Source organism: Galeopterus variegatus, unplaced genomic scaffold, assembly GCF_000696425.1.
Source record: "Galeopterus variegatus unplaced genomic scaffold, G_variegatus-3.0.2 Scaffold5767, whole genome shotgun sequence".
Classification (NCBI taxonomy): Eukaryota; Metazoa; Chordata; class Mammalia; order Dermoptera; family Cynocephalidae; genus Galeopterus; species Galeopterus variegatus.
This window is the reverse complement of record NW_007731878.1, coordinates 23,308-50,587: the sequence shown is the minus strand read 5'-3', so window position 1 is coordinate 50,587 and position 27,280 is coordinate 23,308. Positions and strand designations below refer to the sequence as shown.

At 34.0% G+C, this 27,280-nt stretch overlaps 1 protein-coding gene across 1 annotated transcript in view; it reads right to left on the bottom strand.

Moving 5' to 3' along the window:
• DZIP3 (DAZ interacting zinc finger protein 3) overlaps positions 1-27,280 on the bottom strand; it is an 83,679-nt gene that overhangs the window by 38,194 nt on the left and 18,205 nt on the right. The window contains exons 6-17 of the mRNA XM_008589940.1: positions 26,533-26,657; positions 22,627-22,741; positions 19,434-19,553; positions 17,400-17,501; positions 15,910-16,002; positions 15,054-15,106; positions 10,123-10,202; positions 7,420-8,037; positions 5,507-5,539; positions 4,540-4,709; positions 3,692-3,736; positions 262-287 (exon numbers count right to left, since the gene is read on the bottom strand). Coding sequence (XP_008588162.1) covers positions 262-287; positions 3,692-3,736; positions 4,540-4,709; positions 5,507-5,539; positions 7,420-8,037; positions 10,123-10,202; positions 15,054-15,106; positions 15,910-16,002; positions 17,400-17,501; positions 19,434-19,553; positions 22,627-22,741; positions 26,533-26,657 — 1,580 coding nt within the window. The remainder of the gene's footprint in view (positions 1-261; positions 288-3,691; positions 3,737-4,539; positions 4,710-5,506; positions 5,540-7,419; positions 8,038-10,122; positions 10,203-15,053; positions 15,107-15,909; positions 16,003-17,399; positions 17,502-19,433; positions 19,554-22,626; positions 22,742-26,532; positions 26,658-27,280) is intronic.

The window sequence follows — 27,280 nt, the reverse complement described above, 5'->3', positions numbered from 1 at the left end:
AAGTTAGTCCTTGAATGAAGCAATTAGCATTAGATGACTCTTGAGTAATCTTATAGAAAATTGAGAGATTCTATTTTTCCAAAGAAAATGATAATTTAACTTTCTGTCACCTTTTGTAAAAGAGTGGCAACTTATTAAGATTAGGAACTGTCCTCTCTTCTCATGGTGAGAACACTTCCCAAAGGAAGACTGTGTCATTTTGGCAAAACACGCTTTGAAAATGCTAAGAAAAACTTAAAAATTAAATAAACTAATACTTACACTTGCTCTTCTTTTGATTCCTTATTCTGAAAAATAGCATTAAGAATTAGTGATTGATCAACTATGTCAACACAGCATAATGATATGACTGCATTTAGGTCAGGGTTTCTCAAACTTTTTTATCACAACCAAAGTAAAAAATACATTTTATATCATGATGCCATATGTACTTACATATATATCCTTGTATGTAGATATAAAACTAAAATATAAGTTCCATGAAATAAACCTTACCTATACTACGTGTGATGAACTCTGATATTTTTTATTCCTACTTATACTATTTCTTTTTTAAAAATGATTGTGACCCACTAAATTGGTTTTATAATCTACTACTGAGTCATGAAACATAACTTGAAAATCACTGATTCAGATAATGAATGTAAACATATTGGGGCTGAGTCTGTACACTCTGTCTCAAGGCCTACCAATATCTTGGGATACAGCATATGTAATTCCTATTTCTTCCTATACTAACTACGAAGGTTCTTGAAAACCTACATGTAAGGAGAAATCAGACTAATATATGAAGAATCTTATAGAAAAAGAAGTGTTAAGGAGATCACAACTCAGAAAAAATCCTTAAAAAGCCCTAAATTTTATATTCATTAAAATAAAAGTATAAAGGCAATAAACCAAATAAAAGCAATATCAATGACACTTACATATTAAGTTAAGAGTACTAAATATCAATTTCTACCATTTCTTGCTTATAACAAACTCAGGGTCTCCTTCTCCACAGATATAATGCTGTATATACTCATTTGTTTTGCATTCTTGTCTGTATACTAAGAGGATTTTTGTATTTCAGTGTCTGATCTTATGCTCAATGTCTAGTGCCAATTTGATTCTATGTTTTAGAATTATTGACTCCTGCCTGGTTCCAGTGCAGTTGAATGCTTGAATTGAAAGACTTTTGGTTGCTCATAATGAAGATATCTAGTATAGTTCATTATTTCTCAAAATCCTTTTTAGCTCTTCCCATGACAGCTTTATGCCAAGCACGTATCAACCTCTCTTACATGCATCTCCACAACTTCCCTTCCATAGAGACCACCCAATTTGAAGGGCTGTATTTATTTCCTGTCATGTTTCTTTCTTCCCCCAAAGCTTTATCAAAAAAGCCTTCTATTCTTTTGCCCATCCTAACCCTTGGCTGGGTGGGAGGATTTAATTAACTTCCAAAAGAGTTATTTATAACCTGGATATATTAGAAGCTAAATACTAAATACCTAACTAGAGAAAGGTAACATATAGAATAGCCACCACGTCCCTATATATACTAGTTAGAAGTTATCTGTATTATCCCCTCTGTTTGCTATACAAATTTTACTTTTTCTTCATATTCTTCCAAAGAGTCCCTAATAGGTATTTTTAGGACTACTGTCAGGTTACAAAACAAATAATTAACATAGGACACAATTTCATGCATAGAGACTTTGTCATCAGTAATATGACACAAGCAAATTTCTACATGCTAGAATTTTTCATGAGAACTACTGATTAGAATTTGGTTGATTTTGGGCCAGCCCCGTGGCTCACTCGGAGAGTGCGGCACTGGTAGTGCCGAGGCCGCGGGTTCGGATCCTATATAGGGATGGCTGGTGCACTCACTGGCTGAGCTGAGCCTGGTACAGACCACACCGTGCCGAGGGTTGCAATCCCCTTACTAGTCAAAAAAAAAAAAAAAAGAATTTGGTTGATTTTGCTTTTTATAACTAGTTGCTTACACTACAATTAGACAATTCTTCACACCTACAGTAATAGTAACTGAGAATATGAATAGGACTATTCCTTATGAAACAGTCACATGAATAAATTTTAGCATTTTTAGGTCCTATACTTTAAAATTTAGATAAAAGATATAAGACATAAGATACAAGGTTTCTCTTCTAATATCTAAATTTTATCTTGATAAAATTATCTTATTTTTAAAAGTATTTCAACTTCTTTTAAGAAAATAAATTGGAAAAAATATTAGAATATTAAAGAAACAAAAAGTCCGTAGGTATTTGCTGACATTTAATGAAATTTTTAATATTACTAGTTATATATTTTTGAGAAATGTTTACATTTATTTCCAGTTGTGTTTATTCCCTGTTCAATTTCAAGTTGATGTAGAAATGGGAGTTTACATTTAACTAAAATTGAGAATTTGAGTATTATCATATTTTAACTTTTGGTAGCAAAGAAGAGACACCTTGTAAACCTTTTGGGGTTTGACAGCTATGGATTTACTTGGCCAGCTTTACGTAGTATTAGGCCTAGGATTTACAAATATTTTGGCAAAAATAAAAAATATCACTAAACAAAAGAACTAGGCTGTGTTTTATCAAATAAGAACCATCTAACTGTAAATTAAAAACTTCATATTCACATCTTTAAAAAATAAAATTTAATATTCAAAATACCCTGAGTGAAATCAAATTAAAATTAATAACGATTATGATAAATATGAAAATGACTTTTACATCAAATTAGAGTATAAATTATCTTTATTTTGTTCCTGATAAGTATTTCATGAATTTATCTTCATTGTCTTAAGTTTCATGATCAAAATTTCTGTATACTTCATAACATAGGCTTACCTGATTGTAGTTGGGCAAATATTCTCATTCAGTTTATAATATACAGAGTATATCAATTTTAAATATTTGTTTCAGGCCAGAAAACTAACATTTTTTCACTACAAAGTCTTCAAAGCATAGTGGTTAACTACATGCTTGGGGTGGGGTGGGGGGTGGGGGGTAAAAAAGCCTTCAGTCTTTTTCCCTTCTGGTTTTCCAAGCAATTAAGAGACTATTTGCTAAAACTGTGTTACGGATAGTGACTTACTAATTTTGCAAATGGCAAAAATCAAAAAAGAGGCAATGAAGGAAACTTGTATTTCTACCATTTTCTTTTGTACTTTATGGCACTGTTGACAGACTTTCAGACATAAAGAAGAAAATGAAGAGGGCTGGCCGGTTAGCTTAGTTGGTTAGAGCATAGCCTTGTAACACTGAGGTCAAGGATTCTGTTCTCCACACCGGCCAGCCACCAAAACAAAGAAGAAGAAAATAAAGATTTCTTAAGATTTTGAAAAATGCTATGAATATATCAGGAGATATGACAAACAGAAGCTGTTTTTAAAACAATGAGTAGCAATTTGAAAAATGAGTGGTATACAGAAATTAATGAAATTTCAGAGTGACTAATCAGTCTATTCATTTGTATATTCAAATGTTTAAATTATGATTGAGAAAAAGTAGGGCACACTGTTTAAATTATTCAGTATGTAACACATGCAGACTTCTCTATAATCATACATTCAATAAGGTATTGAATCATTTGTGCCATATGTCTACCTGAACCAATTTAAGTACTAACAAAGAATTCTTGTATTAAACTCAAGTGGTCCCTCTATTATAATGCTAATGCAGACTCTTACCTTTTTATTCTTAGTCTTTTTCTTTTTCTTTGATTTACTCTTAACCTAGTAGGTACAAAATAAGTCATTTATTTAATATGCAATTCAAACTATACGGTGGTTTATTTTGCAAAATGTTTCCTCCAAGTGAAATCTTTTGTCTTTTAACACTACAGACCATATTTCTTTCTAGATTCTACAGAAACAATTATTTTCACTTTATTTTTATTTTAATGTAAGTCTTCTGCTCTTGAGAAATCACTGATGTGTAAAGGAGCAACACATAATTTCAGTAAGTAGGCTTCTGATAAAAGCTCACAGATGCTCACTTGCACACATGCATGTGAGTAAAAGGAAGAAAGCACTTTTTAAAAAGCAACTTATTCATGTCCATAAGATGAAAGGTTAAGACTAACAAGTATTTAGTGATTATATAATAATTGTTACCACTTATCTATAAAGAAACATGAAGATTCCATCCTGGATGATTTTACTTCTACCTCTGCACAAACGGCTTCGAAATATTTCCAGAGTTTGCTCTTCCTTTCCCTCTCTTCTATTCCCCACTATACTTTCTTCTACTCTCTACTACACTCCCACATCCATTTCCATCAGTCAGAAGGAAGAAACACATTTAGAAATCTAGTAGAGTGCCAGGTGTATACTAAACATTCAATAAATTTGGCAAAATAAATGGTTATGGCAGGAAAGATTATGGAAGGAAGTACTGGGAAAAGAATCATTCCAATCTAAGCTCTGTGTGAACACTATGATGAATAAGATTTGTCTGGGATGCTTTAAGTAAAGCACATGCAACAAACTAAAGGCAAGGAATAAGTTCTAATTCTAGTATTAATGAGAGCTTATACTTCCTGGAGATCTTTAACAGATTCTGTTGAAGATTCACTGGGTATCGAGGCTCCATCTTTATTCATTTCTGCTAACTGTATTTCAGGGTTTGATTTCACATTTATATTATATTCCATGAGAGGTGGACTTAATTCTTCTTCCTCATTCTGTAATTCTTCTATTTCAATACCTAAATATTAAAGACAAAACACTCAAAATCTGGACGCAAACAATTTCAGTCTCGTATCACTATCATAAATGATTGCCCATAAAATAATATCCCAGAAATAGAAAACATATTACTCTTCACAATTACTAGATGAAAATGTAATGTCCACTTATCAACAACCAAATAATAGATACATATACTAGTCTGGAACCAATCAGTATGAGCTCGAATGCCTCACTGGTATCTTAAGTAGACTCTAAATATTAGATACTCTAGAATTTAAGTAGACTCTAAATACTAAGTTTTTGAGTGTCCTGACATTAACCACATTAATACTGCAACTAATATTATTTTAGGACATAAATCTGAAACATGGGAAAGAAAAGGAAAAACTAGATCTATTTTTTCCTTTTTTCTTTTTTTTTCATAAGAAGGATATACAATTCGCCACCTGGCAAAAAAGCATATGCTGTAAGCAATGGATAGTTAACCAGATAAAGCTACACACACTAAACAGCACTTATGAGCAGGCAGAGCAAGCAGGTAGGTATTTTTGCCTGCTGAAGTGTCCTGTGAGAAAAAGTTAGAACACCATCCTTGGATAAACGCTGGGACATATGCACTAAGATCAAGGCAAATTCAGGATCATACTAGACTCAGCCGACCAGTAGTAATTTGATCACATGATTTTCCAAGCTTTGAACAAACAGGTATAGTATATCACACAGTTTATCTGACCAAGTAAAATTCCTATAGGTATCCCTTAGGTATCACAAGTTAAAAGGTCACTTAGGCATTTTGTTTTTAAATATACTTACGTTGACTGCCTGTTATTGATTGTAGAGCAATTCCTATAGCACATAGAGAAAAAATTTAGATGTAGAATTGCAAATACAGTCAACAAATGTCTGACTAGAATCAAGGAAAGCCAGCAAATTTTTATACTGTACCAATTTATTCTATAACTAACTGTAAAATATAACCAGCTTTTCTCACCAATCCAGCTCAGAAGAGGCACAATCTTTAGATTATCCTATTAAAGTTATAAACCCATGATTACACACAAAAAAGTAAACAAAAATTTGACAGTTAATATTACATAAATCCTAGAACATAAGCACTTTAAACCAAGCAGCTAATTCTTACTTTTTATAGTCAATTATAACGCTAACCTCTATTGAAAGTTTGAGCCTCTTTTAGCAATGTGAATTACCCTGATTAGCATTCCCTCTCCATGCCCATTAATATTTACTGAACACTCACAGTGTCTATCAGTCTGTGTTAGACTCTAGAGATTGGTATAGGAAAAAAGCAATCTTCAAAGAGATTTAGTGGTGACAATGGATGTTAACCAAATAATCAGATATACAAATAAAAACTGCAACTGTAATAAATGAGGAAAGAGATATAAGATGCTAACAAAGCCTCTTTTAGAGAGACTTGACCAATAAGCTCTTCAGACTGTGTTGAATAAGAATTGCTTGACAAGCTTTGAATTGAATTAGTGCTCGAAGCCCTTTCCCAAATATTACCTTATTTTCATGAGTTTTTGTTATTTAAAATATTATTAGAGTGAATGTTTTTTAAGCCTCTAATTTATACGTCAAAATAAGTCAAGAGTTCTTGCCTGACTTTCTCATATCATCAAACTCAGTGTTCTCTCCTTTTATACTCAAAAAAGCTCTTAAACATTAAGCAGGAAAACAAAGGTATCCCAGGGCTTTAGTAAGAGGGCTGGGATTGGGGCATAGCAATTGTCCCTGAAGAAAATCCAGAGAAGTTCAACAATTATTAGAAACTTGGAGAGTTGTTCATTTAAATAACATCACGGTGGTAATCAGTTGCTGACTAGGCAGTACAACTAATAACCTGGGACCAGGAAAAGTCACCCTGAATTCTAGAACAGTAAGAGTTTCAGTGTGCTGACATGCTTTGAACTCCACTTTCCAAGAGGAGAGCTGAGAAGCGATCCTGGAATGTTGGAGAAGATGTCTGAAGTCTTTACCATATCAATTGACAAGTTTAGGTATGGCCACTGATGAAAATAGACCCTTGCATGAAAGTTAGCTGACTTTTTAAATTACCCACAGCCAATGGACAGCTGCTAAAATTTTAAACTAAATATCAAGGTTCTGCTAGAAAGGAAAACAAAACATACACCCACTGTCCAAAAGGGCATTCTTGGAACCACACAGTACCTGAATTTCATCATTTTAGGCATCCTTAATTTTAGAGAAATGATAAAACTACTCTACTTAAAATTATCTTCAACAATTTTTCTGAAAATACAAACTCCTCAATATGGCAAGCGAAATCTTCTTGAATGTCTTCTGTTGATAAACTCTCTCCCCTACTTTAATCTCAGTAATGACAAATTTTTTAATTTTCTACAATATATATTTATATTTCAATACCTTTGTTCTTGTTTCCCTCTGAAACATCCTTCCCCATGTTCTTCACTTGACTAACTTCTACACGTCATTTAAGAATTCTTTAATAACCATTATACTCTTCAGAAAGTTCATTCAGACTCCCTTAGGCTAGAATTTCCCATGGCATTCTGAAAACATCTCTAGCATTATAATTTCTATTACCTTCTTGATGAGAAGGTAATACTCTATTCTATTCTCCCAAGAATGTTAGCTCACTGAATTTCCTTCCCTTTGCAGTGTGCCTGGCACAGAGCAGACACTCCGTGGTTTATTGGCTGAAGTAAATAATTATTTAGTACCTTGTTGATAGCAACATAACATCCTCTGGATGATTTCTGGTACTGGTATGCCTAGGTAAATGGATAGCTGATGGTAATCAAGGGAAATATTCTCAATGGGATCCTCCTTCACTTTGTCAATATCCTCTTGCTTCATCCCAAGGCGTAGAAGAATATCTGAAACTTTTCTCCAAATGGAATTGAATTGTGACTCTGTGAGACCATTCATCAAAATCTCACTAAGGAGGATATCCCTGTATTTGCACAGCCTCAGGATGTCTGCAGACTTAGAGAGATCACAAGATGGTGGTTCCATACTCCAGCCTTTTTTAGGTGCAGGAAATACATTCAAATGTTTTATGAGAGCTAATAGAAGGCATAAGTCAAATTGTTTGGATTGTGGTAGCTCCTTGTTTGGGGGATAAAGCAGATGCCATGATCCACCCAAAGGGTGATTGGTCCAAAGATGATTGTAGTAGGATTCCAGCACATTCTTGTGTATAAGAAGCTCTTTTTTCAAAAGATGGGGTGGCATAGCTTCATCAAATATCTGCCGGACAATGTCAGTACCCGATATAATAATTATATGAAGCAGATGATAGAAATAGTTGTAATCAAGTTTGAAGATAGGCATTTCATCTGAAAATAAATTTTGAGAAGTCAAGACATTCCACATTAATCCTTTTTTTCTATGTGGTCTCACACATTACATCCTAAGCTCCTGTAGGACAGGTACTATTACAAGAGAATGAAGTACAGTATAGTGCTTTCCTTCACCAGTGATCAATACTCATGCTGATTTCTGTCTAGCTGTCAAAAAATCTAAATATAAATAATATGTTTCCAAGTGAAAGTAATCACAAAGACTAATCACCACAGAAGCTTTTCAACTATCTTTGAGTTTTGTTCAAGTAAATGAGCTCTGGCAACCAAATAGCACCTAAGTATTAGGCCTTTGAAAATTCTGAAATCTGTCAAGAATGGTAACTGCCAATGTTTAATTATACTTGACTTAATTATACTTTATTCTAATTAGCACTATCCAACAGAACTTTCTGTGATGAAAATGTTTTATATTTGCACCGTCTGCTGCTAACTGAGCACTAGAAATGCTGCTTGTCTGACTGAGAAACTGAGTTTTAAATTTTATTTAATTTAAATTTAAATTTAAATAATCACATATTACTAGTGATTACCATATAGAGAGCTTATATGTATATCAAAAAATACAGTGATCTAACGCCTTGCTACTCAAAGTGTAGCCCAGAACAGCAGCATCAGCATCTGCCTGGGAGCCTGTCAGAAATGAAGAATTTTAGGCCCCACTCCAGACCTAATGAACTGGAACCTTCACTTGATCAAAATCAACAGATTATTCAAATACATATAAAGCGCTGATCTAATTAACCTCATGTTCTTACCCCCTCAGTAAATAAATTAATGATTAAGTAGATATTTCATCAATAAAATGAAATGAGGCATGAGACTATTTGGTATTTCACTGATTTAGTAATACTTCCAAAGGAAGATGGTAGACTTAAATAAATTGCAAAGTAGTAAGAATTTAGTATATGATGGTATTCGATTTTTCTATGAATATCAAAATATGTGTTTATCATAAAATGTAGCCTTATTATTTTATCCTATATGACTTTTTTTCAAGAGATTTTTAAGTTAGTATATTTGCTTGCTATACAAAGGTACTTTAAAAAGTTCATGGAAAAATAGAATTAAAAGTTAATATGAATATGTCCATGAACTTTTTGAAGTCTCCTCGTACTTGACATACACTGTGGAGGCGAATAAAGTTAAAAAGCAAATGACTCAAGGAATTTCTCTGGGTTGCTAAATAAGGAGCTGGTTGGGATTAGGCATATCCTTTCCTCCTAGTAAAGACTGCCACCAAGCTATTCTTCTATGGGACCAGAGGTCCTTAAGGTCTCTAAACACACAACTCGCCTTTCAGAAGAGCTAATGCAGACATCGCGGGCACACCACATTTGTCACTGTGGCTAATATCAGAGATACGCAGCTCTTTTTTCTTAGCACACAAAAGCAAGATATGTAATTCAATGCTCAATTTACCCTTGTCTCGCTGCTGTACCGTACATCCGCCTTTTTTTTTTTTTTTTTTTTTTTTGTCTTTTTCATGACCGGTAAGGGGATCGCACCCTTGGTGTGGTGTCGCCCATGCCGTGCTCAGCCAGTGAGCGCACCGGCCATCCCCACATAGGATCCGAACCCGCGGCAGGAGCGTCGCTGCGCTCCCAGCGCCACACTCTCCCAAGTGCGCCACTGGGTTGGCCCTTAGCAGACTTCTAAATAGCTGGAACCTGAGTTTAGACTACTTGTCCCCAAGCCCAAAATGTTTATTCCTTCCATGTAAGGCTACTCTTGTGCTTGCTCTATTAAGAGGGAATGCAACAAGGGAGGAGGGGTTTGTAGGGAACCTCTGCTGGAGCACAATCTCATTGTGCAGTCACTGCTAGGCACCAGACCTAGCATGCCTCCCTATAGGATAACAAAGTAATGTGAGACCTATACACTTGCTGATCCTTTTGTGAATTCCAGCCAACACCAAGTGCTGCTTGCTGATGTAAACCCAAGCCCAGTAAATGACAAACACAAATGAAGACATGATTGTTAATGGCATGATACTTTACAGAGGAAGTAAACAATTTTAAAATACTTTTCAATAGGAGGCATATAAAAATAAAATAATACCTTTTGTGTTAAATTTTAAACTGATCTTTGGTCTTACATCAGCAGAATCAGTTATTTTCAGAGACATCAATTTTTTATAACTGCAAGTGAGAAAAAAATTAAGTTATAATGAAGATAATATCAAAGCCAGTCAAGATTTCTGGTATAAGCATGACTACGTGGGTATTTTCTTCCAGTCCTGGAAATGATTGAAAAGCAAAGGAGAAAAATGAATAAACAGATAAAAACTATCACCAACACCAACCCCACATTGTTATTTTCATTGGAATTAAGAGGTCAGTAGTACTGCTAGATTTTATAAAAAAAGAATCGGGTGATAAGCTTATTTACAAGAAGGCTATGTGGTAGCAGAGAAAAAAAGAAAAGAAAGCTTTGCATTATAAAAAAAAAAAGAAAAAGAAAATTAAAATACTAAAATTAAAGCAAAGAAAGGAAAGAACAAATCTAGAACTCCTCACTGGCCCTCCCTTTACCACATTTTTTTTTTCTTTTTTTTGGCAATAACTATTCCAAGAAAACCCAACTCATTCAATGACTGTGGTTAAAAATAAATAAATAAACCAGTGTAACATCAATATAAATAATTAGAAAAAGAAAAGGGAAGAACCAGCAAAATCTAGTCAATAGACTGAGAACTAGGTAAATGTTGCCATTAAACAGATAAAAAAAAAATTGTGGCTTGGATTTGAAATGAACCTTCTCACAGAAAACAAAACAAAAAATTATTGGATGACAGTAGAATGCATACTTAACAAGGACAGGGATTTTTACGGTGGCTGTCGATGTCTGGTTTTATTGTTGTTAACTGATCTTTCCAGTACCACTACAACACAGCCAGTCACCTACTATATTGGAAAAACTCTCAGCTTTAACAAATATGAAGTATTGGTGAATATTCTGATTAAAAGGAACTCTCCTATACTGCTGGTGAGAAGTGTAAATTGGTAAAACCACTGTGAAAAACAGTAAAGTTGAAGATATGCATAAATAGCCTGGCAGTTCCACTCGTAGGTATATATTCTCGAAAATTTTCTGCACATATACACCTGGAGACATGTACAAGAATGTTGATTGTAGCACTGTGGTTATGGCCTGAAACTGGTAATAATCCAAATATCCATAAAATGATTAAAGTAGTAGAGCCATACAATAAAATTACAACAATGGAACAAATAAACTACAACCATAATAATAGTAAGAATAAATCACACAAACATAATGTATGTTTAAAAATGCATGAAAGACATAAATGTTTCCATGTATATAAAGTTCAAAATAGAAAAAAAAATTAAACTAAACTTGTAAGTAACAGTATATGATGGAACTTATAAAATACGTATGTAGAAGTAAAACATGAAAACAGCACAAAAGATGGAAAAAATTGAAATATGTTATTGTAAGGTTCTTACACTATACATAACGTGGTATAATATTCAAAAAGAGATTATGATAAGTTAAAAATGTGTATTTTAAGTACTAGCAATCACTAAAAAAAAAAAAAATAAAGTTAAAAAAACCAGAACATAAAAATCAAAGAACAGATAGGGAAGGTTGTAAACAACCAGGAAGAGAGTAGATTTAAATCCAATCATACAAATAATTACAGCAAAATTTTATGGAATAAAAATCCCAACTTAAAGGCAGAGATTGTCAGATTGGATATAAAAAAAAAAAATAAGACCTATGCCATCTACAAAAAAACTCTCTTTCAATACAAAGACATATATACATTATTTATATATATATAGGCTGAAGCAAAGGGATGCAAAAGTATATATCATGCAAACACTAATCAAAAGAAGTGTGCAGTGGCTATATTAATCAGACGTAAGAGACTTAAAGCAGGAATATTATCAGGGATATGAGGGAGATAAAGGGGTCAAATCATCAAGAAAAAGATAATCCTAAATGTGTATGCAGCATCTAATAAAAGAGCTTCCAAATATAGAAATAGACAATAGACAAAGCCAAAATATGGATAGCACTCAACATTTCCCTCTTAGCAACTGATAAAAAAAATATACAGATAATTGGTAATGATACAGAATATTGAAACAAACTATAAACTAACTTAATCTAATGTATAGAATACACCATGATATTCTTTTCAAATGCAAATGTGATATTCATCAAGATACATGAAAGTACTTCAAAAAGTTCATAGAAAAATAGAATTAAAAGATAAAACAGATCTTTCCATGAACTTTCTGAAGTACTCTCGTACAACATTTTGGGTCATAAAACAAATCTCCACAGATTTTAAAAGACAGTAATGCTAGAAAATATATTCTGTAACCACAGGGTATTAAACTAGGCATCAGTATCTGGAAATGTAGTTGAAACATCCCCCCGATATTTGGCATTTAAACAACAAGCTTCTGTGAAAACTGATTCTAAAAAATAGAATCATTTTTGTCACACCCAACTAAAATAGAGTCAGTGGGGCCATAGGGAAAAATACTCAGGTCACAAATACCTACTTCAGGAACTGTCTTGTAAACCCCATCCAAGACCGCAAAGGCTTGCTATGACTTTAAGATACAAATTTTACCTTGGAACTATTGCCACTCACCAATCAGAACTCACCTCCTCCTGCAAGACATTGCCAGCACCAATGAACTTTCTTTCAAAACAAAGAAAGAAAGGTCACATAACCTTCTTCTTTTCTCCAGTAAAACCCCAGTCTTTCCCTTTGTTCTTCAGACACACCTATGGGGCATCTCAAATTGCAATTCTTGTATATTATTCCCAAATGGGCCCTTTACTTCATATTGACACTTCTAAATAACCCATGTTTAAAACACACAAGCACACACACATAAACAGAGAAAATTAGAAAACATTTTGAACTGAATGAAAATAATAATAATAAATATCTACATATCAAAATGTATGAAACATAGCTAAAGGAGTACTTAATGTGAAATCAGTTTGTAAAGAACAGAGGTCTCAAATCAATGATCAAAGCTTTCATCTTAAGAAAATATAGAAAGAAAAGCAAATTAAACCCAAAGCAAGCAGAAACAATGAAATAACAAAGACCAAAATTAATGATATTGAAAATGGAAAAATATTAGAGAAAAGTCAATAAAATCAAAAGCTGATTCTTCGAAAAGATCAACAAAATTGATAACCTAGAGAATGATCAAGAAAAAAAAGCAAAAAGACACAAATTGTCAACATCAGGTATGAAAAAGATGAATCACTAGAGATCCAAGGTCTCTTTGTCTGAAGCAACAAGAAAATTGAAGCCAGGGAACCATGGTCACGGAAGAGAATGGGGGAATCCCAGAAGGAGTGAGTCAGAAAAGAGATCCCCAAATTCTTTCCAGCCACATCTCTGATTGACTGCTGAACCACGTATGTGTGGAACAGACTCAAAGCAACTCAGCTAAAGGCAAAAATCTGGTCCGAGAATGGAGCCACCACCCAAGATAAAGAGTTCACAGTTCACCTTTAGACAACTTAATTGCCTGTCAAAACAAAGGTAACATTGCCCACGGAGAATAACGGAATTCAGAATCTCTTCATCTATTATGTATTTATTGGGTACTAAATATGTGCCAGGCATTGTGCTATGTGCTGGGAATATACTAGTAAGCAAAATATAGCTGTTGCCCTCATGGATGTTATAGTCAAATGGAGAAGACAGCCAAGAAAGCATAATGAAAGTTAGTAAATGTTTTGATAGGAGAAATAGAAGGATTACATGATAGAAATACCTACTCTATCCAAGTAAGTCTTTCCATAAGTTTTAACTAAGCAAAGCCAAAGGAGCAGAGTATTCTAGGCAAGACACGAGGTAAAATAATAAACTAGTTTTACCTCCAGGTTTTTCTTGATGGCACACTCAAGAAAATAAAAGCAGCTCAGTATAGTCAGTGCACATATGCAAGGGCATAATGATAAGAGATGACACTAGTGAGTTCAGCAGGATCCAAGGTGAGTGAAGAGCTACACTGAGGAGTTTTGAAACTAATTTTAAGAATAAGAAGCCTCTGAAAGATCCACAAGCACAAAAGTGATATATTTCAATTTTTTATTTTAGAAAAGTCTTATTGATGGCTATCAATATCTGATGACTGGAGAAAAGCAAAGCTAGATCTGTTAAGAAGCTGTTTAAGAGTTCCACATGAGAAATAAAATAATCCTATTTAGTTTAGTGAAGGGTTAGGAAGTAAAGAAAAAATAAGGAGAAATTTATAATATATTTAAGAAATCAAATTGATAGAAGTTACAGAGCAGTGTTAAGAAGAAAGATCATGAGTTCAGTTTTAGGCATTCTAAATTATAGATATTTGTGAAAAAGCAAGTAGATATACTAGGTCAAGAGATCTGTGCTAAAGATAAAGATTCGGGTTTCATTAATTCATAAGGGAGAATGTATGCCTTAGCCTTCAAAGCAACGTCCCTGGTAGATTGAAAAATGGTAGCTATTTACACTTTAAATGGAAGAAAAAAAATCAATGGATTAGAAAAGCTTTTTATATTGAAACTTCTAATTTGAATAGCAACACTCTATACCTCTGTGATTTCCAATATTTTAATATATATCGCTCTACAACACAGTTTTCTCATCTAAGAAACAAGAAGATTCTAATTGTGAGACAAGGTTAGTGGCCTTTGAAAGATAGGAGATATAGATAACTTTAAGGAAAAAATGTTTTGTTTTCAGGACAGAGTTATTTTCACACATTAAGGAGAAGTATCCACATAATTTCTCCTTCCCTGATTCAGAATGTAAATGTCTACAGTAAGTGGGGACAGAATTAGAAACAAATGGCGAATAAATAGGATTTTTTTCCATATACCTAATACTACCTTAAAATTTAATGGAGCTCTAACAGGTGACAGAAACAAAGAAAGAAGCAATAAAAAAAATACATACATGCTCAATAAATAAATAAATAAATATTTTATTTCAAGCTTACCTTGCTCCTAAATTTTCAATGGTTATATATTCATCCTTTCTCACAACTTCAAACTGCAAGTGATGGGGGAAAAAAATAACCCTAAAGTAGTTCAAATTTCAAAATTCTTTAATGTTACTTCTTAGCTTTAACATTTGAAAAAAGACAATGAGAATAGAGCCATAGTGAATATAAATCAAACAGAAGTAACAATGTGAGCAATGAACAATCCTGATCAAATAAACTAGAGCTGACCTTAAAAAGCACTTCTACTTTACATCACTATAAAATTTAAAGGCCAAATTTAAAATAAAAAAATAGCATATCTAAAGATTTAAGAAAAAGATAGATTTCTATTCATGATTTTGGTCTATGTACTTATAAACTGAAAAATCAACAATATATTTCAACAATAAATCAACAATTAATTAAAAAATAAAATGGAGACCATCTGAGTATTTTATGCAACAGGTACTATATGTGATTTCTATAGATATTTTTATAGGAAGACATTTACAGACTAAAAGAGGTTCTGAAAGTCTAAAACTATTTTTAACCTTAAGTAGCACTTAAGTAGAATTAGATAAATTATCATCCTTCCGTTCATGATACTTTCCCCACTGGTACACTGATGGCATATTTTGTCTCCATTTCTCTGTGTGTATGTGTTTCTCTCTGTCTTTAGTTTTTAAATTTTCTTCTTTTTAAGGATCACTTAAATACTATTTTGAATAAATCATACCAATAGACAGGTTAGAGAGCTTAGTCACCATAAAAGAGAAAATAGCTAGAATCCTATTATTATAATTCCCAAATCTGTTTCAAGTAAACAATACTATTCTGGTAAAGAAAGGCAAGAAAATTAAGAGATACTTACCAAAATTTTAACAATTCCAGGTACATCACATTGCAGCATCCTTACCATGTCACCTGCACATCCTTCCTTCAAACATTTTTTTCCACTAAAACTCTAAAGTTATTAGTAGAAAAAAATAAAAAATATCACTGATGTGTAAATCTGATTACATTTAAGTAAATAAAGTTAGAAGCAGATGTTGCTAGACAGTAAACTAGAAAATGTAAATAAACATTTGAGAGTTAGCTGTTCAAAGACAGTCTATTTAATATATCAGTGGATATACTATTTAAAATGTATGGTTTCATATCTCTCTCACATTATTTCTACTTCAAAATCTTCAAGTAGCAATATTACAGCCTAAAATATATTTGCTGTCCCAGAGAAAGCAACTTCAAGTAAAATGTGCTAGTTAAGTGAGCATAAAAAGGAATACCGCACTTCTATCAGATACATGAGAATTCCAGGGGAAAAAAAGAAAAGAATAAGAATGTTAAGTCATTTCTCTGGTTCTAACCTTGCTATTTCCTTTGGTTAAGTTACTTAACTTTTCTTTTACTTCTCTTTCTAAAATTGAGGAATATTAATTGTCTCAACAGTCAAAGAAACTGAGTTTACATACCACTTAAAAATAAATAATAATGCTTGAAACAATTGTTTTTACAATTTACAATGCAAGTTCACCTATTTTATGTGTTAATCCTCACAACAATCCTATAAAGTAGGTTTATCTGATTATTCTCACTTTAGAGCTTAGAAAAATTAATCTCAGAGGAGTTAAATTACCAGTCTAACACAATAAAACTACTAAGTGGCTCAACCTGGACTTGAACTCAGATATCCTAACTCCATATTCACTGCTCTACCACAATTGCTTTATAGGGTTTTCTGTTGTTTGCACAACATAAACATTATTGAACCAAACATTACAGACCCAACATAGTCATTAGCTCACCAAAGAGTAATTAATATAGAATTGGGCTTTGCACTTCCGCTTTAATTTTAGTAGCAAAAAACTCAGCTTATTATATGACTAAATACAACTAAATATAAATAAATTCAAATATTATTTTTAAAGATTATAAAATTTATCCTTGTTCTCAGCCCCTAAAATAGAAATTACCCTTAAAATTGTATAATTATCCTTGCTGTGTATTTATTAAGCAATTCTACTCTTTGATCCCATGTCCTTTGTGTGAGTACATGCAAGAATATTTCTATTCTTCAGAGTATAAACTTCTAGACAGAAGGGAACAAACTGACAGAAATAACTAAGCAAAGCAACAAGCAGAGTTGCTACAAAGAGCTATTTAGTAAATGATGACAAAGAATGAAGAGTGATGGGGACATAAGCACCAGATAGAATTGGGAAAAAGAACAGGAGGGAGGAAATAAAAGGAGGAAGGAAGATGTGAACAGGAAGAAATAAAGGGGAAGAGGACAAAATAGAAAAGGGCAGAGGAAAAAAAATGCTATAGTGAAGTTTTAAGAAGAAAAAGCAAATACAATACCTGATCATTTTCACCTGGATATTTTAAATTCTTGAATTTTTTCCAACAAATTTTATGAAAATAAACACAGCAACTTTTACTGCACATTAACTGAAAAAAGCCCTGGAAAAAAATAAAAGGAAACTGTTGATATGGAAATAGTAACTCATATAGATATAGAAAATACCATCTAAAGTCACTTTTTAAATTATTCTATTACTAGATAAGTTTTACATGGCACCCAAACTTGGCAACACAGATTAGAGATCACCAAAGAACATTACAAGTCATTTTTACATTAAACAGAAAAATTAGAACAGTAAAAAAGAGCAATAATTTGAACAAGTCAATGTAATATTTTCCATACGCCATGTACAACAAAATATCAAAAACCCAGTCAATAACCTTTGTAGAGGAAAATGCTATCTACCGATCTTCATCTCCTTTTTTTTTTGGTGACTGGCCAGTATAGGGATCCGAACCCTTGATTTTGGTGTTATAACACGACACTTTAACCAACTCAGCTAACTGGCAGCACTTCATCTCCATTTTTACATTTCTCTTTTCCTCCAGCCCCAATTCCATACCATTATTGTTTGGCTCTCCTCTGTTACCAATCACCAGACCTCAGATTTGCTGCCTTGGTGACAGACAGCTCCTAAACTGTGGAATATACTAAAAAGCATATGTACTTCACAGGGTCTGGTTTTCCAAGCTTTGCAGTTTCAAATATTGACCTTGCAAGGACAGGAAATTTTCCCCAGGCTAGTGAATCTCTGTTGCAAGATAAGAATTGTGGCACAGCAGGTTGCTGGCTCAAGGACAGACTAGTTACTGATTGTTATGTAAAGATACTGAGAAACTGCTGTAAGAAGGAATGTTTGCTAAGATCAAGCTTTTGTTGATAGCCTTACTGGAATGTCACCTGGCTTGTTTCACTGAAAGTTACCAGCCTATACTGTTAAACTACAACCCCACCTTTGTTCTCTTCCTGTAACTTCCTGTCTGGAAAATAAATGCAGGAAGAGAACCCCAATTCGGTGTTAATTCCCAAGGAAGGGAAGTTAACCACTTCGGGGCTTCTCACTGCTCAGAAGAGATGGGCTTTAAGTAATCCTTTCATCTCCGTCACCCAGGGGAAGTAGGGTGACAAATCCTTGGGGGGCAAAGCAACACTAAACTACTCTGTTATCCCAGGGTATAAACTTCTTGTCCTTCCCATCTTGCCCCTCCTTGGAAACTATAGCCCTGCTTCCTTTAAATAGGAATTCTGCTTTGATGACAAAATCTAAATTGTGTACTCAAGACTTCCTGCTGCTACATGCTGTTCATTTGATTGGAACCCTGAAGTCTTCTTGGGAAACCTTAGAACTGTATCATCATGTCATCTAAACCAATACTGAACATATGTGGCCTTGAGCACTGCACCTCATAAGGCCCAACTCCCAATCCCTGTCTTATTCTAATGAATAGATCTTGGCCTTCTCCTTCTCCTTACATACCCTATTTGCTGTACACATCATGCCTTACAAATGAGATTTCGGTTATCTTACAGAAGTGCTGTTCAATTTGCACTGATAGTCACATATTTTCATCCTATCTTGTGATTTCACACTCTTATTCTGATAGATCCAGAGAGATCTATCTTTATTTAGTAACATAATTCCTGAGGAGTGATAATCATTCTCCTTAGTAAAATGCTACTATTCTCAATCTCTAACATTTCTAACTATAAAGTAAATAGTTTTTTAGATCATTTTTACTGTATGATTGCAGGGATAATAATTATAACTTCAGGGGCACGAGAATGTTACAAAAACCTTAGCAAAACCAATTCATTCTTTTATTGACTCACAGAATATAAGTAATTCCTGCTCACTTTGAATCTAAGTTCTTAGAAACAGTTAAACAACTTCTGAACTCCATTATCATTGTAATAAAACTAAACACTTTTTTAAAAATAATATTTAAATGCATGATAATAAAACAATTTTTATCTAAGTTTAATTTTAGAATTACATTTTTGAATATTCAGTTAATTGATAATTATAGTACCTTATAATTGGTGTTCTTTAAAATGTCAGCTTCACAAGATCGCTCACAATCTAAGTAACTACAAATGGTCTGCTTCATTATATTACTTTCAGTTGTCTTGATAAAATTATTAAGAAGATCCTAGATTTCAAAAACAAAAAGAATTCTCATTAATTAGTAAAAAATAAATTAAAACCACAATACTTCCAATGTTTTACCTTAAGCAATATGTCCATATTATATCCCTTTTTGAAGGACTTGTGTATTTTTTCTTTAAAAAATAGTAAAAGAACAGATTTCCTTCACTCAAAGTAAACAACATATGGCAAGGCCCTTAATTAGAAATACTGGATTTCTTACTGAATGATATAAACATGCAGAAAGAAGAGAAGTGTATGTCTGAAACTATATCTCTCTTCACCATCCTAACCCATAGCACAACATCTGGTATGTTCCTATCAAGAATCACTTGCTCTGATACACATACACACACATACACACACACAGAGAAAGAAAGAGAGAGACAATAAATCATTGGAGTCCAGGAAAGTCTTTGTTGAAAATGGCCCCTAGGAAACCATCCTGGCAGTGGAACTACTGTAGTGGTGCAATATGCCACTCACTGGCATGCTATAACGGGCAAAAAGTAGAAACAGAAATATGTTTCCAATGTCCAAAATTACAACTTGGAATACAATTTCTCATTTTAAAATGCTGATTATATGTAGGTGAAACATATTATCAGGTGATGTTAGATGATTAGACACATCCTTAATACTTACCCTTCAGAAGAATAGTATTAGAAGATTTCAAATAGTATCATTGCTAATATACTGAAGGTATACAACATGATAAATAAGCCTCTACAGAGTCTTTCATGAATATCAGCCCTATGCCAAAAGATAAAGTTGAGAATATCTTCCAGAAATCAAAACAAAAAGATAAAAATTAAAAATATGAAAGAAATAATAAAATTAGAGACTCAGTCTAGTATGCAAAGCATCTGAGTAACAAGCATTTCAAAAAGATAAAGAGAACATTAAGAAGAAATCATCATGTACATAAATCAAGAAAACATCCCAGAACCAAAAAGCATAAGTTCAGAACACTGGGGACACACAGAATTTCCTTTAAAACGCCCCAGAAAGAAAAAAATAAAAGAGGTCGCATGCAAAAGGTTGAAAGAAAATCAAATGACATCAAATTTCTCAGGTTAGAAGATAACAGAAAAACACTTGAAAAATGAAGAAAAATTATTTGCAACCTACAAGCACTCTTTTATGGGAAGCTGCTGGAGAATTCTGCTGTACGGCCAAGAGCTGCACCACCAAAACAAGGAAGCAAACCTAGAAAGACGAAAACTCAAGTTCTAGAAACAGAGCCTTCTACACAGGGGAGAGGTGAAGAAAAAACCCTGAGCCCCAATTTAATAAAAACTTGCAACTACTGGTAGGATGGGAAAGGGAAGAGAGAGAGAGAGAGAGAGAGAGAGAGAGAGAGAAGGATAAGAGAGGTGGAAAGTCAAAACACAATATTTAAATTAAAAAAGTTTTAAATAGCAATATATTTTTGAAAAATAGTTAAATATTAAAGGAAAATGCCTAGAGGAATTGGAAAAAGCTGCCTCTAGGGAGTAGAAATTTCAGATAGAAATGATGGAGCAGGAACTCCTAATTTTTAAGTCTTTTAATATTATTTGACAAACTGTATACATATATTACTTTGTAAAAAATAAAAATTCACTTAAAAAGTTTGGATAATAAAAAACACATATTTTAAAAGGAGGAGGAAAAAGACTGAAACAAACAAGACCAAGTAGAGACTGCTTTGGGTAGGCACAAATGTTCAATATAAAAAGAATGTATAAAATTACTACTTTAGTAAGTCAAAGCTAAAAGTCATATAATTATATTGACAATGCCAAAAGCTATCTGTGTATTCTATTGGTTACTGAGAGGTATACTAAAATATTCTGTTGTAATTGAGGATTTTTTAATTTCTCCTCTCAATTCTGTCAATTTTTGTCCCATGTATTTTGATGCTATACTACTAAAGATATACAAATTTTGAGTTGCTATAGCCTCCAGCAGAATTGAATTTTGCATTTTTATGAAATGTCCCTCTTTATTTTGAGGAATGCTTTTGACCTTAAGGTCAGCTAAAATATAAGGGTCCAGAAAGGTTTAAAGTAAAAGTTTGAAAAAAGATATGTCACTGAAATATTAACCAAGAGAAACCTGGTGTAGCTATTTTCATATTAAACAAATTAAAAAGAGATCCATATGGCTTATCAGATGGGTAAAAATTACCCAAAATGTAAAGAATACCCAGAAGGCATGGGGAAATGGAAACTCTCATACTGTCTTAAGAATATAAACTGGTACAAACTTTCTGAAAGGAAACATAAACATATATCAACAACTTTACAACTGTATGAACACTTGCTTCACAATTTCACATTTAGAAATTTATTCTAACAAAATGATGTGAGAAATATGCAAAGATTACTTTACATAAGAACAAAAAACTGGAATGTTTAGGTTAAACTAAATGTTCAATAGCACAGAAATGGTTCAAAAAGTTAAAGCACATTTATATGATGGACTATACAAAAATCATACTGTGTAGTAATCTAATTACTTGGAAATTAAAAATGCTATATATTTCCAGACTACATATAAATGTATATAACATCATTCCAATTTAGTAAAAATAAAGGGTATGAGTGTTCATATGTGTGTGTGTCTGGAAAGATATAAGTAAAAATGCTAAGAACAGTTTCTCCATTTGAAGAAATATGGATGAATTTTACTTTTATCTTTGGGCATTTTCACATTTTCTAACATTTCTGAACTAAGCATTTAGTACTTTGTAATTTAAATCAATAACAAAATAATGGTAAATGTAATTAGAAAAAAAAGTTAACTGTTACATTTGGCTCTAACCATGCAAAGTACTGGACTACTAGTATGGTTATTAACCTTCTTGTTATTTGAAAATGCTGACACTGCCACCTCACTTCTCTCTACTTTTTGAATTATACTCACACACTGCACTAGGCAATGGAATCAAAGCTGTTTCTTACATCAAAAGCTAATTTCCAATAAAAGAATGTGCTTACTATAGAATATGACATAGTTGGTATAAACAACACTTTATCAAAGATTACTCTGATTAGTCACAGACTAAATGTTATTCTTAAATAGTTTCTTACTTTAAAAGTTGTAGGTAAATCTTCATCTTCTGTAGGATCTAGGTCAAACCAATGATCATTTGTATCTCCTATTTCTTGTAAGCTTTTATGAAATTCTAACAGTCCTCCATTATATCTGCAGGGCATTTAAAAATACGGTTAGTTTAAATCAGACTCTAGAACTGGACAGTTTACCAACGAGAAAACAAGAAATCCATTTTTCTTTTTTCTTTTTCTTTTTTTTGTGGTAAGTAGGATGGTGATAACCTCTGGCATGCTATAGAAATACAAATACTAGGATTCTCACCTGTGGTAGATTGGGATGAAATACAGGTGGAAGGGGAGGCAATAGATTATGTAGTAGCTCAAGCTTGAACAGTATGGGGGCCATGGTAATTAAAGGGACTGTAGAGTTGGTTGGCTTTTGTTAACTGTCTTGGAGGCCTTGAAGAAAGAGAATGACAGGCAAAGGTCAGCCAACTATTAACTCAGGCCAGAAGCCCCTATGACAGCATTTAAAGAGACTCTCATCTCCTATAGCCATAAAGATAATCTGTGTTGAAAATTAGGCACAGATTTAATGAAATGGTGGAACAAACTATAAATGAGACCAAATGCATAGCCTCAACAGGACCACTACTATCAACTCAGGACATTATGTGAAAGCTAGAAGGCCTCTATGATAACAATTAAAGAACCCTCAGCTTCTCTTGACATAAATGCAGACTATGCTGAAAATGAGGCCCATGATTTAATCATAAGAGTAGAACAACTATAAGGGAGACCAAAAGCAGTGTCAATAGGACTACTATGCTAAAATCAGGGCTTTGATAGTTAATGAGTAGACCGTGAGATCTGAAATGGGGTATTTAGGTGAATGTGTTTTAAAATATTGAGACCCTAAATTCCCCATGAACCCTTTGGCTGGCAGAGACCTTTTCCCTCCTAGAAGAAAGCATCCTCCCTTTACTTAGAGACCATGCAAAAATATCATCTGAGATGCATGTCTCAAAAGATGATGACATTCCTCCTCAAGATTCTCCCTTACCTTCACTCTTTGCCTTCAGACCAATAAATCTAGGGTCAGGTATAAGACAGCCCAAGTGGGAAAAGACAGTCCCTGCCCAGGAAGAAAAATTTTATTTACTATAAGAATTGCAGAACCTGACTAGTATCTACTGGCAGAACATGTATGGATGTTAAGAGTGCTGAACCAATGGGCAAATTACAAGGCTGGACATGTAAGTGTTGTTGATAATGAATACCTGAAAATGTGGAAGCAGCTTTGGAACTAGGTGATGTGCAGAGGCTGGAAGAATCTGAAGGAGCGGGTTAGAGAAAGCCTAGATTCTGGTGAGGGCTTAGAAGATAAGAAGTTTGGAATGTCTCAGAGATTGGTTAAGTGGTGGTAATCAAAATGCTGATAGAAATACCGACAGTAAAGACCATTCTGAGGAGGTCTCAGATGTAAATGCGAAAAAGCTTATTGGAACTGGGGTAAAGGTCACCCTTGTTATGAATTGGCAAAGAACTTGGCTGAACTGTGTCCATGCCAGAGGGCCTTATGGAATGTGACCTTAAAAGTGATTAACCAGGGTATTTGTCAGAAGAAAGTTCTAAGCTGCAAAGCATTCAGACAGCTGTGTGGCTACTTGTAACAGCCTACACTGAGTTTGGCAACAAAAAACGCAAAGAACTTGGCTGAACTGTGTCCATGCCAGAGGGCCTTATGGAATGTGACCTTAAAAGTTCTAAGCTGCAAAGCATTCAGACAGCTGTGTGGCTACTTGTAACAGCCTACACTGAGTTTGGCAACAAAAAACATGACATAAAGCTGGAATTTATAATTAAAAGGGAAGCAAAAGTTAAAAAACAGGAAAACTCTCAGACTGGCCAAAGACCTGACAGCCAGAGGTATTGCTGGTATTAGTCCGGAACCCAAAGGCTGAAGAGTTTTGGGTTCTGATGTCCATGGACAGGAGAAAAGAGTATATACTAATTCCAGCAGAAAGTGAGACATTCACCTTTTTCTCTCTTTTTTTGTCTCCAGGACCTCAATGGATTGGATGGCACCTGCCCATACTAAGGGCAGATATTTCCCACCCAGTACCCTCAGGCTTACATGCTAATCTCTTCTGGGAGCACCCTTATAGATATACCCAAAAATAATGCTTTACCAGTTTTCTAGTTATTCCTTAATCTAGTCAAATTGACAACTAAAATTAACCATCACAGGAAGTGTATATTGATATGGGACAACACTTCCACAATTCAAGATTTACTTTCCTAGCCAGGACACATGAAGTCAGTCCTAAGAGACTGCTGAGAAGGCTCTTTGAAACTTGGCCACAATGATGGCCAATAGTAAGGTAGAAAGGCTGGAAATGTCTTGGCAGGGTATTAAAAGAGTCAGAGGGCCCAGGGAAATAGGAATTCTAGAATAGACTCACTATATAAGAACATGGAACCCACCAGTAGACAATGTTCCTGGAAAGGTTCAGAGGATACTACATCCATTAATACAATAAGAAATTCAGAGTAAGAAGGGCACCAGTGTCTTTGAGAAGCTCAGTGGTGGTTATCCTCAATAGGCCATGGATGAAAGTAATGATACTGCCATACGACTAGGCTTTTTAGTGTCAACGGTCTGGAGAAGGGACTCTCTCCAATGCCCACTAGTACAGAGAATGAAAAGTAGTTTGCATATCTACTACTAGGGAAGGACAGTAGTACACACTCTGTCTTGACTTGGGCTATGTTAATTCTCCTACTCTGTCACAATACAGACTGACTATCATCTTGACCTTCTCCCAAACATCACACTGTCCTACTATATTTGTGATATCATGTTAATCAGACCTAGCAAACAGGAAGTGGGAAAACTTCTGACACCCTAGTAAGACAACAGGAATGCCAGATGATAAGAGCTAAACCTTAGAAAGAGATCAGGCAACTACTATACAGGTGAGGCTTTTAGGGATCTACTGGTTTGGTCTAGCAGTAATCCTGTATAAGGATTTGCCCAGATAAGCATTCCCTAATCCATCCCTCAGATTACAGCCAAACATTGTATCCTCAGAGAGATTTCTGATTTCCAGAACCAGACTGGAGCTCCAGTAAAGACTTTGATTGCTCACTCTGTTTCTTCATAGCACTTTGCCACATTTCATAATTGCGTATTTTATGACTGACTATTTGACTAAACTCTATATCCTTTATTATACTGTTACATGAGGACAAGAACTGTCTAACTTGTTAACCACTGTATCCCCAACACCTAGCGCCATCTCTGAAATATGACAGACGCTTAGTAAACAAAAAGAATAAATTATGCTGCAAATGGTTAAGGATCTCAATACAGAAAGTGAACAGATTTCACTTTCTGAAATATGTAATACCCAGTACTCCCAAAACTCAGCATTTGGATCCTTTGAACGTGTTATAAGCCCATTTATACCTTCAAAAACTATTCAAAGTCAGTGACAATAATACTGATAACTACAACCATCATTTATACATTTTTGTGTTCTGGGCACTGTGCTAATCATCTACAATACCCTTATGTTGTGGACACTATTATTAGTTCCATTTTGGGGATAAGAAAAAAAAATAAGGCTAACAACACTAAGTTTCCTACAGTAAAAGGTAGAAAATGTATCTGTACCCAGGTCTCTCAGAGTCCAAAGCCCATGTTCCTATTGTCAATGGTAGACTGTTTCTTATTGCCATGGCCTGTTAAGCTTGACATTCAATACTCTCAAGTACATTAAAAAATTATTATATATAGGCATAGTTGAATTTGAAAAGAAAATACCAGGGGAGCACAAATGTCATACTCTGTTATACTGTTGTACTGTGTAAATTTATTCCCATTTCACAGTGCTGAAAGTTCACAAGCAAGATCTCTGTATTAATTAAAGTCTTTACCTCTTCTGAGCACATCGAAGTAAACCACGTCCAAAGTAAACTAAAGACATAAAGTTTTCACAAATTTCATTTTCTTGGATCACCATCTTCATCACCAGAAACTTATTCTCAGCTTCTGTATAATCCTGTAGTAACATAAAACTATGTTTGGCTGATGTGAAAGGCATTTTTTTCTTTTACAACAGATTATTATTTCCCAAACTAGAGAAATTAGGGCAATTTTTTTTTCCTATAAATTTTTATTTTGTCAATATACAATGTGGTTGATTATTATGGCCCATCACCGAAACCTCCCTCCCTCCTCCCTCTTCCCCTTCCCACCCAAGAGTGTCCTTTCCGTTTGCTTGTTGTAACAAGTTCAAAAAATTGTAGTTGTTATATCTTCTTCCCCCCCCCTCTGGTTTTTCTTTTGTGTGTGTGTGTGTGAGTGAATTAATTTATTTATTTTAAGCTCCCACCAATAAGTGAGAACATGTGGTATTTCTTTTTCTCTGCCTGACTCCTTTCACTTAATATAATTCTCTCAAGGTCCATCCATGTTGTTGCAAATGGTAGTATTCCATTCGGTTTTATAGCTGAGTAGTATTCCATTGTGTAGATGTAACATATTTTCCATATCCACTCATCTGATGATGGACATTTGGGCTGATTCCAACTCTTGGCTATTGTAAAGAGTGCTGCAATGAACATTGGGGAACAGGTATACCTTCGACTTGATGATTTCCATTCCTTTGGATATATTCCCAGC